General features: G+C 40.8%; 1 protein-coding gene across 1 annotated transcript in view; it reads left to right on the top strand.

The window, feature by feature from the left end:
- LOC134080623 (NACHT, LRR and PYD domains-containing protein 12-like) overlaps positions 1 to 18,382 on the top strand; it is a 79,612-nt gene that overhangs the window by 42,727 nt on the left and 18,503 nt on the right. Inside the window, exons 8-9 of the mRNA XM_062537153.1 lie at positions 16,552 to 16,722; positions 17,834 to 18,004. Of these exons, the coding sequence (XP_062393137.1) occupies positions 16,552 to 16,722; positions 17,834 to 18,004 (342 nt within the window). The remainder of the gene's footprint in view (positions 1 to 16,551; positions 16,723 to 17,833; positions 18,005 to 18,382) is intronic.

Here is an 18,382-nt window from a genome sequence, read left to right as displayed (position 1 = left end):
AACTAGCTAGAATTGCTTGGCAATGAAACTGATTAAACATGACATATTTGAACATCATAAGTAGAAGTAAGTAATTGAAGTTAAATATTGTAAAAGCCAATAGGAGTAAACATTTCAGTCCACATTGAGTTGGGGGTGGGGGGCGTTGTTAGCTAGCAACTTTAGTCAGCAGCTAACGTTAATGTTAGCAACTTAGTCATTCATTCATTCATTCATTCAACCTTTATTTATTCTCGAAGAGTCATTGAGGGTAGCCCTCATTTTCAATGAAGCCGAGATTACAGAAGCAATGAAGGAACAAGAGATGTTGAAATAATATAATAGTAAGATAACATACAGTCAGCAGCTAACGTTAGACAATCAGATGGACAGTGGCTAGTACAGTATAGCTTTCCAATGCAATGTTGTGTAATACAAAATGCGTGAAAACCCCTTTCCAACCTTACTTGACACCTGGAGGGGGGTAATATTGGGATTAGTGTTGAACTATTACATCTGAATTGACTAGCTGTCGACTGTTGTTCCTAGACCCTCAGTGTTTACCTCATAAGTACTGACTGGCCTTACTTCTGTGTAATATGAGCAGTACACACACACACACACACCCACACACACACCCACACCCACACACACACACACACACACACACTGTGTCACTGAGTAGACCATAAGGTAAGAGAAAATTAGCACTTTTAAAGTCATATACATCATGTTATTGTTACTCTCTATCACTCTCTTTATTAAATTCCTTGCTTAATAACTTGCTTGACTAATTCATCTTTTCCTCATAACATTTCAGATCTTAAGATGGACATTGTACCAAAGCAGGGCCATGAGTATACAGGACTGCAGAGAGTTTGAACGGCTCCTCCGCTGACTAGCGTCCACCTGCTCCTCCGCTGCCCAGCGTTCAACTGCTCCTCCGCTGCCCAGCGTCCACCTGCTCCTCCGCTGCCCAGCGTCCACCTGCTCCTCCGCTGCCCAGCGTCCACCTGCTCCTCCGCTGTCCAGTGTCCACCTGCTCCTCCGCTGTCCTCTGCTGCCCAGTGTCCACCTGCACCTCCGCTGTCCTCTGCTGCCCAGTGTCCACCTGCTCCTCCACTGTCCTCTACCCAGTGTCCACCTGCTCCTCTGCTGTTTGCCATTTCCTGCATTCTAGTGCATTTTACAGTTTTTGCCCGTTGCACTATAGACCCATGCTTAGACTAAAGTAACACAACTTGGAGCTTTTTGTACCATACCTCAAACACATGTACCCATACCTTAAGCAATTATCAATTATGCAACACACTTGGTCCTGCATACTATCTATTTCATACATAAGACACTTTGTTCAAAAATGAAATCTCAGGGCGCCATTCGGAAAACACATGTAACCAAAATACAAAACACATCGGGCAATTGCAACCACTCAAATACACACTTGAAGGCACTTACTTGCAAAACTGAACACCAATCAGCCAGCTACAAAAAGCTTTCAGTTTAGCCATTATAAATAGTGATGTGAATGGTATAGTTCCCAGTGTTGTGTCATGTTTACTGTGTAGGATTTTGGCACAATGAGCGGTTACAGTTTTGCTAAATGTATTCCAGCAAGGTGTTTTATATAAAGTAGACTAGTGTGTTCCTCCTGATCTGAAAGTGTATGCATATGACGCAAGCGTGTTTTATTTTTTCACCAGAGTTACATTTTGACAAAGGATTGTTAGGTTTTCATAGCAGAGTTTAGGTACTGATAGTAGAGTTTCAATTTGACATAGACGTGAAAGGTATATTTCCTAGTGTGGTGTTCTGTTTACTTATGTGTAGAGTTTTGGCACAGTGAGCGAAGTTTTGCAAAATGTGTTCAAGCAACGGGCAAAAACTGTAATAGATTGTAGCTTAGCCTACTAAAGATTTAGTACTGTCACAAGTTAAGTTTATCTAGCCAGGCATCATACATGGTTGAAACAAATCACCTCACCTGTGTGTGTGTGTGTGTGTGTGTGTATGTAATGTTTAATAATCATCCCAGTGTTATTACAGCAGTTTTAAAAAAAACTTAATTAAATTGTTTTATTAAAATCTGGTGTGCTGTATTTACTATGACCTTTTTATGGAGTTGCAGTTGAATCCAACAGGCAATGCATGACCTTGCAATAGGTTTATGGCAAGCTGAATGAAATATAGGCCTATAACAGTGTAGTGTGAATGATAACATTTCAACTGTTTTATACAGTTTTATTGATGATATTAGGCCTACTATTCTCCCTATTTTTGTAATTATTCACTGTTTAATTTAATTTGAGTTATTTATTTGTATGTCGCTTTGGACAAAGGCGTCTGCTAAATAACTATAACCATAATAAAACAAACAAAGGATTGCAGCTAATGAACTATTATCCATATCCAAAATAAATAAATAAATCTGCTCTCTGCATTTGTCTCAACCAGGATTCAATAGGATTCCCTCCCATCTTTCTCCTTTCCCCCCTTATAATAGTCCGGCAGCCAAATGCCATAATTTAGGTAAACCTGGTTTTGTCTGTAAAAGTTTTTTTTTTTTTTTTTGCAGAATCTAGTAGGCTAGGGGTACCTCTTTAAGATTTAAGAGGATGCCCGGTGATATCCCTTGAGCAATTTAGTATATTAAGGTGAGTGATGTATGGTACAGTGGGTCAAAACGCAGCTTTAATCACAAAATGTGCAACATTTTGCTCTAAAACCAGATAATCGTGTGTCCTTTAGCATAGATTTGCACATGACAAAAAAGAAACGTGAAAATTAGTGGTATGTAGTGAGGAATTCTTACTAAAATGGTCTGACAATTAATTTCTCCAGCCAAAGCGATTACACGGAGTGGAATTAATCACCTTTCCAAGATGGCCGCCTCGCGTCTCGTTTGCTTCCATTGGCCAGAACGTCGGTTGCTCTGTCTAGCGTTCTATGTCTATGGGTACGATTCCCTGCTCTAAACTACGCATTTCGTTTGATCTCGCATTTCGTCAGTGTGTGTCAGTGAAGTTGATTCTGCGCTACAGAGCCACAGCCATAGATATAATTCACAAGGTCTTAGTACAACTAAGTAGTCAATTAATTTCGGTAGAGACCGTGCTATTGCAGATCCCAAAGGGAAAATATGCGTCTATTCCGAAAATAAACAAACACGCTTTTATTTTGCAACTTCTGTTCGCGGTTCTCATCCCTCAGTCACGCCATTCTAAAGTGAAAGTGTGTGCAAGCGCAGGTGCGTCTGACATGTCAGAGGACAGGGGTGTCACAGCTGGTATAGTTAAACTTTGACAATTATATTCAAAACGAGTGAATTAGTATAGCAGTGTGGCAGCGTGTTTTCTTCTAATATTGCAAACGTTATCATTACAAGACCGCTAACCTTATGTTGCCGTCTTGAGTTATGTAAAAATAGACGTAGCATAGGCTACAACGAGATTCTGTGATGAAGAATTAATTCATTTTGAACAATTTATGGTGTAAACGGTGTAGAGAATTCAGAGAACTTCATCAGTATATCAAAGGCTATGCAAATAAAAGATGAATTGCTCCTTAACTGGCATGTGTCATTCTACAAAAGCAATGATGATTGGCATGCTGAAATCTTTCAAAGAAACGTTCTATTCATCTGGAATATTCCTTCCTACAGGGCACAGTTTAACATGCAATGTTTTGAATACTGTTTTCACAACATTGTTAGTTAAGCAAAATAATCTGCAAGTAGCTTAGGCTGCAGGTTAAACATTTCAGATCAACTTTACAAATGCAAGCTTAATGTAGGCTAGTTTATAGGTTCTGATTTGTTTCAATAGCCTATCTTGTCATACTTACTTCAGTAGGATATGCTAATAGGTTTCCATAAGGCCTATGACCTCTTCAAAAGCCTGATAATTCAGGCTCAGATATTGTCTTTGTTTTAAGGCCTGAACCATGTTCAAATAAAAAAAGAGACTTTTGTAGATTGCACACACCCACATTATATTGTATGTGAAGAGTAGCCTTTATTAGTAATTTGTATGATATTCTTTAATTGATATGCACCCCTCCATGCACCCCTCCACCCACCCACCCCCACAGACACAGACACAGACACAGACACAGACACAGACACACACAGACACACACACACATACATACTGTATACACATACAGTGCCACCAAAGTAGGCTACCAGGCTACCTTGGTTGTAGCCCATACACTTTGTGCTGTATAAGTGGCGAACGGATAACAAGTTGGTATGGAACTTCATTCAAAGTGGTATAGAAAAGGTCTTAAATAGAGTCTTGAATGTAAGTTGGAGGATCCGACCGGGGGTGTTAGTACTCATAAAATTCTTTCAAGGTTGGCAGGTCTGCTCTGGGTTAGTGTGTGTGTGTATACACAGGAAGTAAAGCAGGCAGCTCACTGCTCTGGGTTAGTGTGTGTGTATGTACAGGAAGTAAAGCAGGCAGCTCATTGCTCTGGGGTGCGTTTCTAGAAAGTGTCGTTTGCTAACTTGCGTCGCAATCTTGGGAGTTCGCTCCGTCGTTCTTGAATTTGGTGTTTCTAGAAAAGGTAGTTCAAACTCTCAATCGCAAACAAGGACGCAAAGTTTGGTCGTTTGAACTACTGCCCCTGGGCAGTCGCACCTGTGTCGTACCTTGGGAGTTCCAGTTGGTGATGTCAGAGAATGTCTAATAAGGGGAGAAGGACCACTAGCGAAATACTTCCGCATGGTACTGTAACTAGAGGGCGATCGCGAGCAAGTGATGAATGAATGGGTGGCAATGGAGCTGAACCCCCCAATACCACATTTGTCTTTATATCATTTTTTCTCCTGAAATTGCATTAATGCATGCGATGCAGGATAACTTGACTTGACAATTAGCTGACCAATGCAATTTTCTATATGTGTTGTTATTCCTAAAAACCCTTTCAAAGTTTTCATGTCACGTGACACAAAAGCGAACCACTTTACGGCCATAGACCTAAAAGAAGGTTCAGCTTCACGACGTCGTCGTAATTGGTCGCGATTTCTCACTGACCAATCAGCATCCATGAGCTAAATGCTAGCATGTTACACGGAAAGCGGCCCATCCTATGAAAAGCAGAAAGGACATGAGTGACTTTTTATTTCATTTCCAGTGGAAAACATATACTCAGGTAGCTACTACGACAATGTACATTAAGAAATGAAGTTGTCAACTGTGAAAAAAACGAGCGTTAGCCGCCTAGCTCCATAGACCACAATTCATTTATCACTTGCTCGGCAGCGCCCCTAGCGGAATTTCAACAGATTGCAGGAACAATCCGGTACAATGGAGTTAATAGGAAGTGGACCGGTGTTCTGTCAATCTGAGCTACTTGTCGAGATGAGCTACCGCGCAAGCGCACTTGAAAAATCCGTCAAAATCGAATGTTGGGAGTAAAACGACTGTCATTTTAAGCTACCTTTCTCAACACCGAGGTAGCGTCCATGTAAACAGCGAGGATGTGGATAGTTAGTCGACTCAACATGTATAAATGTCTACTACGTCGTCGTGTAACGATGATGTAAAAATAAATAGCGAGGTAGGCGATTATTTAAAATAAATGACTGATTTCCCATCGTGTAAAATGTGTTCTTGTTAGCTAGCTAAACTAATCGGAATAACCCATCATAACATTGCTAAAGGCAGGGATGTCGTGGAAGATAAACGCAAGTAGCAGCTAAACGTAGTTTATCCACAATTTCAGAAATAGTTTATCCACCTGTTGTTGTTTATCTACCTCTCAAAATAGTTTATTCACCAATTGCAACTTTTCACATTCAAAAATCACACTGTGTTATCCACATTAACAATATGCATATATTTTATTAATCAATACCACGTGGTATTGTTATAAACATCGAACAATAACCTTCATCAAACATGTTCTGAAAGCCTTTTATGAAAATCTGAGCCTACCACATGGCATAGTCCACCTTTCCATGAGAATTCATAGTTTACCCACCTGCATTTTACCACCACACCTTTGGCACCATGCATCGCAAAATGAACTATAACCTACCTTACATTTACAAGATTTGGGAAAGATTATTGAAAGATTGTAGTCTTTTGAGCAAAGCTTGAAAGAGAGGCATTAAAATACAATCTTTCCCAAATCTTATCAGTGTAAGGTAGGCTTAACTTCTTGAGTTGAGACAAGAAAATGGACTCGATGACAGTTAATTAATACAATTTTATTGCACTCTTTAAGTGGTACAACATCTCGGTAAACCAGCTCAAATTTGCCAAGATCATGGAGCCTAATGGGTGTCATACTTTTGAAGATGCTCTGCAACTTCTGACTATAAACACATCTCAGTGATAGGCCAGAGATATTCACCTTTAAATGTTGTAGCAATACCTTCACTTTATCATGAGTAGATACATATTGTATTACTACATTGGTACGATCTTATCCAAATAACACTTCACTTGATGAGTTAAGCATGGCATGCTTTATTTCCACGTCATTTGTGTGTTTGTGTGTGTTGTATTGATGAACTGCCTCAGCAGCCTCCATCTGAAGGAAGGGAGGCATCATCATCACCACATAAATAAAAATAATAATCTTAAAGTAGTACAGCAATTCTTTGAAACCTATTGTGAAATAACTCAAATTAAACAATTATGAAAATAGCATAATCAAAATATAATCATTATTTTGCAACATTCAGTTTCATTACAATGCTCTCCTTTTGTCTCAAGTTGTCTTGTGCATTATCTTTTTACATGTATTTTTTCCTGTTGGATTATATTTAAAATTCAACTAAAACATTTTTAAAAATTGCATTTTGAATATGGATGATAGTTCCAAAATCACTGAGTAATCACATCTAATAATCGTGATCTCAATATTGAACAAAATAATCGTGATAATGATTTTTACGATAATCAAGCAGCCCTATAGAGCGTAGAGCAATATATTTCATCACTTAAGATTTCTTAAAAAAATTGTTAAAATATTGTTATACCGCTAACTGACAGCCATGAGTACCTTGACGATTTGGTGCAAGACTAAAAACGTTTATTAGACTATACGTTTCCCCTCCTACCGAAGCAAGTAGGACACCTTTTGCACTACTTCTGCTTGACCTATCCTTTGGAAACTCTAAAAAACTCTAAAATCTAATGTTAAAACTTGATTTAGAATTTCGCATTCATCTCCAGTAGGGTTGATTACTTTTGTTTAATGGGCTTTTCCATTTGGTATGTCTGGTCCGAGTCATCATCTACTTCTTTGGCTTCATGTTCTGAGTCCTTGGGCTTTTCTGTGAAAGAAAAATATACAATTGGTCACCTTGAGTGGAACATTTTCAAGCTAACCCACTTTATTTACACCAATTTGCTAAAAGTCTTTATGGAGTAGTTCAACATTGATGGTGACACCAGCTACATTAAAGAACTGTGCAAATGAACTTGCTCCAACTCACACTAACATCTTCAACTTGTCTCTTAACAGTACAATGGTACCTGCATGTCTTAAATCTGATCATCCCAGTGCCCAAGAAAACTAACATAACCTGTCTTAATGATTATAGGCCTGTTGCACTCACTTCTGTTGTCATGAAAATCTTTGAACGTCTAGTAGTCTAGTCATTTTGCACACATTTCATTCTACAGCATCTTGATACTTAGTCCACCTATGCCTGTGTACTGTTCATTGACTTTAGCTCAGCTTTCAACACCATCCTGCCTGTCAAACCTTCCCATCTCCATTAATGGCCAAGTAGTGGGTCCCCTCCTTCCATCAGAGATTACACTTCCTCCGCCAGCTGAGGAAATTTGGGGTCGGTCAAGCAGGCGTGATCCACTTCTATCAGGCTACCATCGAAAGCGTACTCACCTTCTCCATCCTGCTCTGGCATGGTATGGTAGTGCCACCACCAGCCAGGACAAACAACGGCTTGAGAGGGTAGTACACAGGGCCTCTAAAATCGTTGGCTGTAGTCTGCCTTTTTTTTCTTTCCAAGAAAGCCGTAAACATCATCTCTGACCTCTCCCATCCAGCACACCATCTATTCACAGTCACCCAGGGAGAAGGTACAGTAGTATCAGATGTAAAACATCACACTTTAGGGATAGTACCTATTTACAAGCTATTCTTCACCTGAACATGCACTAAGCACTCACTTCATAACCTGGTCTTCCTCACTTTACACTTTTTGCACAACTGAACCTCACTGCTGCTTTCTCTGTAAACCATGCACTTTTCTATGTGTGTTAAGTGTTGTTGCTCCCTGCTATACTCAATAGCATTGTGTTCGGCTGAGCAGCCACATCTAGGAAGACTGTTGGTTGTTCCAAAATGTTCCAGTTGAGAATGATGGAGGCTACCATGCCCTTGAGCATTTTCGATGCTGTAGAATTTTACATCTTCAATATGAATCCTTATATAAAGATATGGCTGCCTCTCCTAATAATGGGCAATGAATTCATTTAGGCACAGATGGACTCTAGTCAACTTGTGGAAGCATCTCAGGGACGATTGATAGAAATAAAATGCACCAGAGCTCAATTGCAAGTGTCACAACAAAGGGTCTGAATACTTTCCGGTTGCACTGTATAATACTCACCATTTTCAGACGAGGGCATAACAACAGTCCATCAGTTTTCGGAGCACATGGAAACCTGAGGAGGGGTGCTTCTTGTTTTCCTGCCATTTGCCTTTGTCCCCCTCTCAGGATTAATACCCACAAGACACCTAAAAAGATGAACACCAGATATATAAATCTGTACAGCATAATGGAAGGGAGTTGAGACTAAGCTGGAATCAATTGGAAGTGAATTTGTAATGTTAACACACTTCTACACAATAAAATGAACAGACATTTTAACTGCATTTATGTTTTTGAAATCAGGGTTGTATGAAGTAGAAGTATTGTGTTGTGTAGCACTATGCAGCACTACGTAGTTATAAGCAGTACTATTCAGGATAGTACTGCTTATAAATGTATACTGCACAGTACTACACGACACAATACTTCAACTCCATACAACACTCATTAAAATATAAAGGATAGTACTGCTTATAACTACATATTCCTGCATAGTACTACAACACAATACTTCTACTTCATATAAGACTATACTACACTGCAGCAGCATCATGTTCCCCACGACATCTCCAGACCCTTTCATGTCTGTCACATGTGCTTAGGGTGATCCTGCTCTCATCTGTGAAAAGCACAGGGCTCTAGTGGCAGACCTGCCAATTTTGCATTCTATGGCAAATGTCAATTGAGCTCCACAGTGCTGGGCAGTGAGCACAGGTCCCTCTAGAGGCCATCGGGCTCTCAGGCCACCTTCATGAAGTCTGTTTCTGACAGTGTGGCCAGAGGCATTCACATCAGTGACCTGCTGGAGGTCATTCTGTAGGGCTATAGTAGGGCTCCTACTGTCCCTCCTTACACAAAAGAGCAGATACTGGTCCTCCTACTGGGTTAAGGACCTTCTGCCACCCTGTCCTGCTCTCCTAGAGCAACTGCCTGTCTTCTGGAATCTCTTCCATGCTCTTGAAACTATGCTGGGAGACGCAGCAATCTTTCTGGCAATGGAACAGCTTGGTGTGCCATTCTGGAGGAGTTGGACTACCTCTGTAGGCTCCAGATATTGGCTTATGCTACCAGTAGTAACACTGACCCTATCCAAATGCAAAACTAGTGAAACATCAGTCAAAAAGGATACAGATGAAAAAATTACCAGTTGCCACCACCTGTAAAACCATTCCTGTTTTGGGGGTCGTCTCACAGTTGGCCCTCTAGTACACCTGTAGTAAATTTTGTTGACATCAAAGCAGGTCAACCTGATTCACAACTACCTCTGTTGCATAACTGGCCAAATCAATATCCCACAAGTGTGACTGACTTGATGCTATACTCCTATGAACAAGTGTTCCCTTTATTTTTTTGAGCAGTGTATATTATAAATATATAGAATAGTACACTATATATAGCACGCACGCACACACACACACACACACACACACACACACACACACACACACACACACACACACACACACACACACACACACACACACACACACACACACACAGGTTTGAAAGTGTGACATGAACTCACCTATGGATGAATTCATGGGAGCACTCCTCTTGATATTGCAGATTCATAATGTAAATTATGTAAATGATTCATCTGAGAAAAAGAATGCATCATATATTCAATTTAACATACAATAGATGGAGATAGAACCAATCACATTTCTATGGTTTCTATGTGCACCTTAAGACTTGCATGTCTTAATTCATTTGCCTATCTGGAAGCACAGCATGGAAGGTCTACATTGGGTATGTCGCCATGCATTTTGGTATGACTCACATAAGAAATAGACAGGGTATCTGACATGTAGCCTAAACATCTTTCCTGTTGCATGCCGCATGAGCTCAGGATACCATACACATTTTATGCAACCACCTCTGCGAAGGAGAGCCAGCTAGGCTACTAATAGCTTTACCTTTCTAAGCTGTCAACTGAAGGACTTCAAATAAAAATAAAATAAAAACAAGGGGGAAATGCATGCATACGATCAACACAGCATCAGACAAGATCCGTTTGTTAATTTGACCTCTGGTTTATTAGGCTACTGATGAGGGCTAACGTTTTGGGCATAGGCTAGCTTTGTTTACACGTGTCAGAGTAGACGCAAGTCTACATCATTATTACCCGCTTTGTGATACTGAATTAAAATGTCTAACAGCTACACTTAACAACTACCCATACATTTAAATAACATCGGGTTGCACTGAAGAAACAGAAAGTTTGATCGACAAGTGAATAACGATAATGCATGGCTTAAGAAGAGCGCGGTCTTGGCTAGCTGAAAGCTTCATTTCAGCAGGGCAACATTCATTCAGAGATGTTGTAAACATGTCCAGTGTGCTTTGAAACGGTGTATTATTTCTGGTTAAATGACGGATAAGCTCACCTGATGCCTCGATGTCGTCGTTTCCAACAGATCGTTTAAGCAGCAAGTTCCACAGCTTCCCCAGAACCAAAGCCATCGATATCTCATGGCTTTGCCAAGAATGAACACAGATAACAGGAAGTAGGCTAAAATACTGTACATAACGTGGTAAATATCAGCGTTAGAGGTTATGGTTGGAGCCTGATTTAACACATTTGTCTTACTACCAATGACCGGAAAATCCTGTTTATTTGTAAATGTGCATTTTTAATGTTGGGGTTTGGGTGTAAATGTACATAAAACATATTATATTATTATATAAATGGCCCTAAATCGTTTGAAAATACGAAATGGCAGTGCCACTACTGTAGGTAGCACAACTTGATAGGTATTAAGGTAGCCCAACTTGATAGGTAGCCCATCTCAACAGATACGTTCTATCGAATTCTGCTACGGTAGCTCATCTCGACGAGGCAGCCCAACTCGACAGAACACCGGCTCTCCCTAAAGGGGCTCTGGTGATGTCGTCAGTGCAAGATCGCCTGACCAAAAATCACAAGCGCCCAACCAAAAATCACTAAGTTGTTGTTTTCTCGTGACTCAATGATTGCGCTATACTGTAGGCTAATATAAAGTAAAATACCGTTGGGCTCATTCTTGCTACGTGTGTTACCTTGCGTTCATTTGCGTGTTGGTTTGCGTTTTGGTAGGCTACTGTTATGATATTGACAAACCCTCGAGTGAAGCACACCGTTCATTAGTGTAGTGGTTAAGGCAGGTTGCTTATCATCACAACATCGTAGGTTCTTTTCCCGTATGCATCACACATGCTTTTGTTTCTGACTAGTGAAACGTGGAAATAACCCTAATAAGTAATGTCGTGGAACTATTAAACTGATGTCGTGTTCCTGGCCACTCGATGTAAAGCAATGAAATATATTTAGGGTCTGACCTATTGTTGTGTGTGTGGTATGCCTGCTCTTACTCAAAAGTGACATGGAGAGGTAAGATGCGAATTGTGCCGCGCGCGCAATGTACTGACATGCAACAGCTGAACCACCAGACACCGATTTAGTTTTGTGATACCGGTAATTTGTAATTAGTCTAGGCCATATATGTTGTACAGATATTTTTTTAGATATTTCACACAAATAAGTAGCCTACATATATTGGACAGCTTAAGCAAACTGTTTCATGTGCTTGCATAGGTTTTCGTTTTTTTCTGATAGCAATGATAATGCCAGCATGAATCACTTTGGGTTTAAATTAGACTCGTCGACACATAGTGGGTGCCTCTCAACATCCCTCCTCGATCCTCGGTCCTCTATCCCATCGTTGCCGCCCTATCATTCAGTGAGGACGAGGATCGAGGAAGGAAAGGAGAATCTATAAAAGACAAGTGATAGGCATCCAGTGACGGAGCATTTCTAGTGGGTGGGGTATTATACGTTGACACCTTTTCCACCAATGAAATGTGCCGCTGGGTCCTCAACAACGTTGTTGGAACAACGGTGTTCGAACAATGGAGGTAGCGAATTGCGACACAGGTACGATGCTTTCTGGAAACAGGTGTAACACTGTCGTTGTTTGATAGCAAGTTGCGTCGCACCACGGTGGTTAAACAACGCTGTTGCTAACTTTTCTAGAAACGCACCCCTGGGTGTGTGTGTGCTTCATCTCACTGGATTAGCTTCAGCAGCGGCGCTCGAGCTCGAACCCCAGTCCAATATGCGGGAGAAAACGGTGTTGTTCTTGTGTTGTGTAGTGGGATGGACTACAGTGGCCTCTATCATAACATCAGTAGCATAGACAAGGGAAGGGAAGGATGTCCGTAAGCTTTCAGTTCCATTGCTAGAACTCTCTCTCTCTCTCTCTCTCTCTCTCTCTCTCTCTCTCTCTCTCTCAGGCTCAGTCAGTGTGATATTTCAGATGAAGGTTATGTTTGTCTGGCTCTGGCTCTGATGTTAAACCCCTCCTGTGTGAAAGAGCTGGATGTGAACAACAATCATCCTGGAGAATCAGCACAGAAACTGTTATCTGCTACACTGGAGGATCCTCACCGCAAAGTTGAAGCACTTCAGTATGTACTCTAGTGAACTAGAAGCATCAAATTGTAGTCTGGATTGATTGATTGATATATTACTTAACTGATTTATTGATTTATTCTTACATTCACGCAAGAGAGGATACAGTACATGAAATTGCATTCATGGTGTTAGTCAGACATGTCTTTGTAAAGGATTATTATTATGCCTAGCATAGCACATTAAGCTTTGGTTGGTCTTAAGACCTGTACACGCCAATATTTCAGACAAAATATTTACACGGAATTAAGCATAGAATGATTGTGGTTGATGGTGTGCCATTAAGTGACACTTATGTTGATAAATTGATTATATGTATACAAATCTATCCTCTCATAACATTACCAACCTTTGTTTTGTGTGTTTGTCTGTGTGTGTGTGTGTGTGTGTGTGTGTGTGTGTGTGTGTGTGTGTGTGTGTGTGTGTGTGTGTGTGTGTGTGTGTGTGTGTGTGTGGTTTGTGTGTGTGATATGGCATGGGAATGACCTGCAGAAGATCACTTGGTGGATGGTGCTGATTTATTGGGACATCTTGTATTGCATTTAACCATGTCTGTAATATTGTATCTTTCTCATGTTGTTATGCAGACTTGCTAAATGCAAACTCTCAGAGAAGTCCTGTGGAATTGTGGCTGCTGTTCTACAGTCACCAAACTCCCTGATAGAGCTGGACCTGAGTCACAATGACCTGGGAGATTCTGGAGTTCATCTTCTCTCTAAGGGACTGTCTAGACCCCACTGCAAACTGCAGACCTTAAGGTTGGTGTTAGTCACACATGTCTTTGTAAAGGATTATTATTATGACTAGCATAGCACATTATGGTTTGGTTGGTGTTTTATACTGTATGTATCATAAGACCTGTACAAACTACAGTAAGTCCAATTTTTCAGATTAAATATTAACACGAAATTAAGAATAAAAGGATTGTGGTTGATAGTGTGCCATTTAGATTTTTTGCTTATCTGGATTGTATCTAGCTTGAATTTTCGGTAGTCTGAACAGCACAAAACCGCATGAAATGCGATTTTTCCAATGCTGATTCGCACCACATAAGGAGGTGGTTTCAATATCACTTACTATCGGATATGACTCAATCTGGGGTGCGTTTCTAGAAAAGTTAGCAACAGCGTTGTTTAACCACCGTGGTGCGACGCAACTTGCTATCAAACAACGACAGTGTTACACCTGTTTCCAGAAAGCATCGTACCTGTGTCGCATTTCGCTACCTCCGTTGTTCGAACACCGTTGTTCCAACAACGTTGTTGAGGACCCAGCGGCACATTTCATTGGTGGAAAAGGTGTCAACGTATAATACCCCACCCACTAGAAATGCTCCGTCACTGGATGCCTATCACTTGTCTTCTATAGATTCTCCTTTCCTTCCTCGATCCTCGTCCTCACTGAATGTTAGGGCGGCAACAATGGGATAGAGGACCGAGGATCGAGGAGGGATGTTGAGAGGCACCCACTATGTGTCGACGAGTCTAATTTAAACCCAAAGTGATTCATGCTGGCATTATCATTGCTATCAGAAAAAAACGTAAACCTATGCAAGCACATGAAACAGTTTGCTTAAGCTGTCCAATATATGTACTTATTTGTATGAAATATCTAAAACATATCTGTACAAAATATATATGGCCTAGACTAATTACAAATTATCACAATACTAAATCGTTGTCTGGTGGTTCAGCTGTTGCATGTCAGTACATTGCGCGTGCGGCCCAAGTTCGCATCTTACCTCTCCATGTCACTTTTGAGTAAGAGCAGGCATACCACACACACAATAGGTTAGACCCTAAATATATTTAATTGCTTTACATCGAGTGGCCAGGAACACGACATCAGTTTAATAGTTCCACGACATTACTTATTAGGGTTATTTCCACGTTTCACTAGTCAGAAACAAAAGCATGTGTGATGCATACGGGAAAAGAACCTACGATGTTGTGATGATAAGCCACCTGCCTTAACCACTATACTAATGAACGGTGTGCTTGACCCGAGGGTTTGTCAATGTCATAACAGTAGCCTACCAAAACGCAAACCAACACGCAAATGAACGCAAGGTAACACACGTAGCAAGAATGAGCCCAACGGTATTTTACTTTATATTAGCCTACAGTATAGCGCAATCATTGAGTCACGAGAAAACAACAACTTAGTGATTTTTGGTTGGGCGCTTGTGATTTTTGGTCAGGCGATCTTGCACTGACGACATCACCAACTGGAACTCCCAAGGTACGACACAGTTGCGACTGCCCAGGGGCAGTAGTTCAAACGACCAAACTTTGCGTCCTTGTTTGCGATTGAGAGTTTGAACTACCTTTTCTAGAAACACCAAATTCAAGAACGACGGAGCGAACTCCCAAGATTGCGACGCAAGTTAGCAAACGACGCTTTCTAGAAACGCACCCCTGAACAGTCGAACCACTTGAATAGGATTTCAACGTGCCCCTTTCGTAATTTGCACTGCGACAAACAATTGCAACGTAATTCTGAGTGACGGAAGTGATTGATTGATTGATTCAGCGCGTGCGCCAGGGCTACCAGCAAAACAAAAACCAACGTCAGACAAGTCATCATTTTATGGTGAAACATGGAAAACATTAAGGGTGACGAGGTATTTGTGCCACGGCTACGCATAATAATTTGGAAAATATAAAAAATAAATCCACATTTGTCCATGACGACTTGGTTGTGTACAACTCTACCTAATGAATCCAGGTGTGTGTAATTTATATCGGATCTGAGCATTGCACGCCAAGATCGGATGTGATCGGATATGATCACTTGCAATATTCAATGAGAACAGTCAGTCAGAAAGATCAGGTTCTGATCGGATATGCAAGATATCCGATTTCGACTGCCAGTGTGAACTAAGCCAAAGTGACACTTATGTTAAAGGGACACTTCACCGATTAGCATTAACCTTTTAATCTTTAGAAGACCAGTCATGTTTTTGAATGGTCGTGCATCATTCCCTCAGTTTGCCTTGAGATGGGAGAAATATGGATTTCAATATTGGACTTACTGCTTTCAATGATGTAAAAATCATCATTTTACATCATCGAAAGCAGGAAGTCCTATTCATGGGCTTCATTGAAATCCATATTTCTCCTATCTCAAGGCAAACTGAGGGAATGATGCATGACCATTCAAAAACATGACTGGTTTTCTAAAGATACAAAGCTTAATGCTAATCGGTGAAGTGTCCCTTTAATAAATTGCTTATATGTATACAATTCTGTCCTCTCATAACATTACCAACCTTTCAGGTGTGTGTGTGTGTGTGTGTGTGTGTGTGTGTGTGTGTGTGTGTGTGTGTGTGTGTGTGTGTGTGTGTGTGTGTGTGTGTGTGTGTGTGTGTGTGTGTGTGTGTGTGTGTGTGTGTGTGTGTGTGTGTGTGTGTGTGTGTGTGTGTGTGTGTGTGTGTGTGAGAGATTTGGCATGGGAATGACCTGCGAAAGATCACTTGATGGTGCTGATTTATCGGGGCACCTTGTATCCATCTCTGTAATATTTGATCCTTTCTCATGTTATGTAGACTTGCTGAATGCAAACTCTCAGAGAAGTCCTGTGGAATTGTGGCTGCTGTTCTACAGTCACCAAACTCCCTGATAGAGCTGAACCTGAGTCACAATTACCTGAGAGATTCTGGAGTCCAGCTTCTCTCTAAGGGACTGTCTAGTCCCCACTGCAAACTGCAGACATTAAGGTACAGTAGGTGTTAGTCAGACATGTCTTTGTAAAGGAATAATATTATGCCTAGCATAGCACATTATGGTTTGGTTGGTGTTTTATATGTGTCTTTAGGCCTGTCCACACCAAGTCCAATTTTTCGGATGAAATATTCACATGAAATTAAGCATATTAGTAGTTGTTGATGATGTGCCATAAAGTGACTCTTTTGTTATTAAATTGCTAATACGTATTCAATTCTCTCCTCTCATAACATTACCAACCTTTCAGATTGTGTGTGTGTGTGTGTGTGTGTGTGTGTGTGTGTGTGTGTGTGTGTGTGTGTGTGTGTGTGTGTGGTGTGAGATTTGGCATGGAAATTACCTGCGAAAGATCACTTGATGGTGCTGATTTATCAGGGCACCTTGTTGTATCCCATTTATCCATCTCTGTAATATTTTATCTTTCTCATATTGTTATGCAGACTTGCTGAATGCAAAATCTCAGAGAAGTCCTGTGGAATTGTGGCTGCTGTTCTACAGTCACCAAACTCCCTGATAGAGCTGAACCTGAGTCACAATTACCTGAGAGATTCTGGAGTCCATCTTCTCTCTAAGGGACTGTCTAGTCCCCACTGCAAACTGCAGACATTAAGGTACAGTAGGTGTTAGTCAGACATGTCTTTGTAAAGGAATAATATTATGCCTAGCATAGCACGTTATGGTTTGGTTGGTGTTTTATATGTGTCTTTAGGCCTGTCCACACCAAGTCCAATTTTTCGGATGAAATATTCACATGAGATGAAGCATATTAGTAGTTGTTGATGATGTGCCATAAAGTGACTCTTTTGTTATTAAATTGCTTATATGTATTCAATTCTCTCCTCTCATAACATTACCAACCTTTCAGATTGTGTGTGTGTGTGTGTGTGTGTGTGTGTGTGTGTGTGTGTGTGTGTGTGTGTGTGTGTGTGTGTGTGTGTGTGTGTGTGTGTGTGTGTGTGTGTGTGTGTGTGTGTGTGTGGTGTGTGAGATTTGGCATGGAAATTACCTGCAAAAGATCACTTGATGGTGCTGATTTATCAGGGCACCTTGTATCCCATTTATCCATCTCTGTAATATTTGATCCTTTCTCATGTTGTTATGCAGACTTGCTAAGTGCAAACTCTCAGAGAAGTCCTGTGGAATTGTGGCTGCTGTTCTACAGTCACCAAACTCCCTGATAGAGCTGAACCTGAGTCACAATGACCTGGGAGATTCTGGAGTCCATCTTCTCTCTAAGGGACTGTCTAGTCCCCACTGCAAACTGCAGACATTAAGGTACAGTAGGTGTTAGTCAGACATGTCTTTGTAAAGGAATAATATTATGCCTAGCATAGCACGTTATGGTTTGGTTGGTGTTTTATATGTGTCTTTAGGCCTGTCCACACCAAGTCCAATTTTTCGGATGAAATATTCACATGAGATGAAGCATATTAGTAGTTGTTGATGATGTGCCATAAAGTGACTCTTTTGTTATTAAATTGCTTATATGTATTCAATTCTCTCCTCTCATAACATTACCAACCTTTCAGATTGTGTGTGTGTGTGTGTGTGTGTGTGTGTGTGTGTGTGTGTGTGTGTGTGTGTGTGTGTGTGTGTGTGTGTGTGTGTGTGTGTGTGTGTGTGTGTGTGTGTGTGTGTGTGTGTGTGTGTGGT

Source organism: Sardina pilchardus, chromosome 1 (genome assembly GCF_963854185.1).
Source record: "Sardina pilchardus chromosome 1, fSarPil1.1, whole genome shotgun sequence".
Lineage (NCBI taxonomy): Eukaryota > Metazoa > Chordata > Actinopteri > Clupeiformes > Clupeidae > Sardina > Sardina pilchardus.
This window is presented reverse-complemented; position numbering and strand designations above follow the sequence as displayed.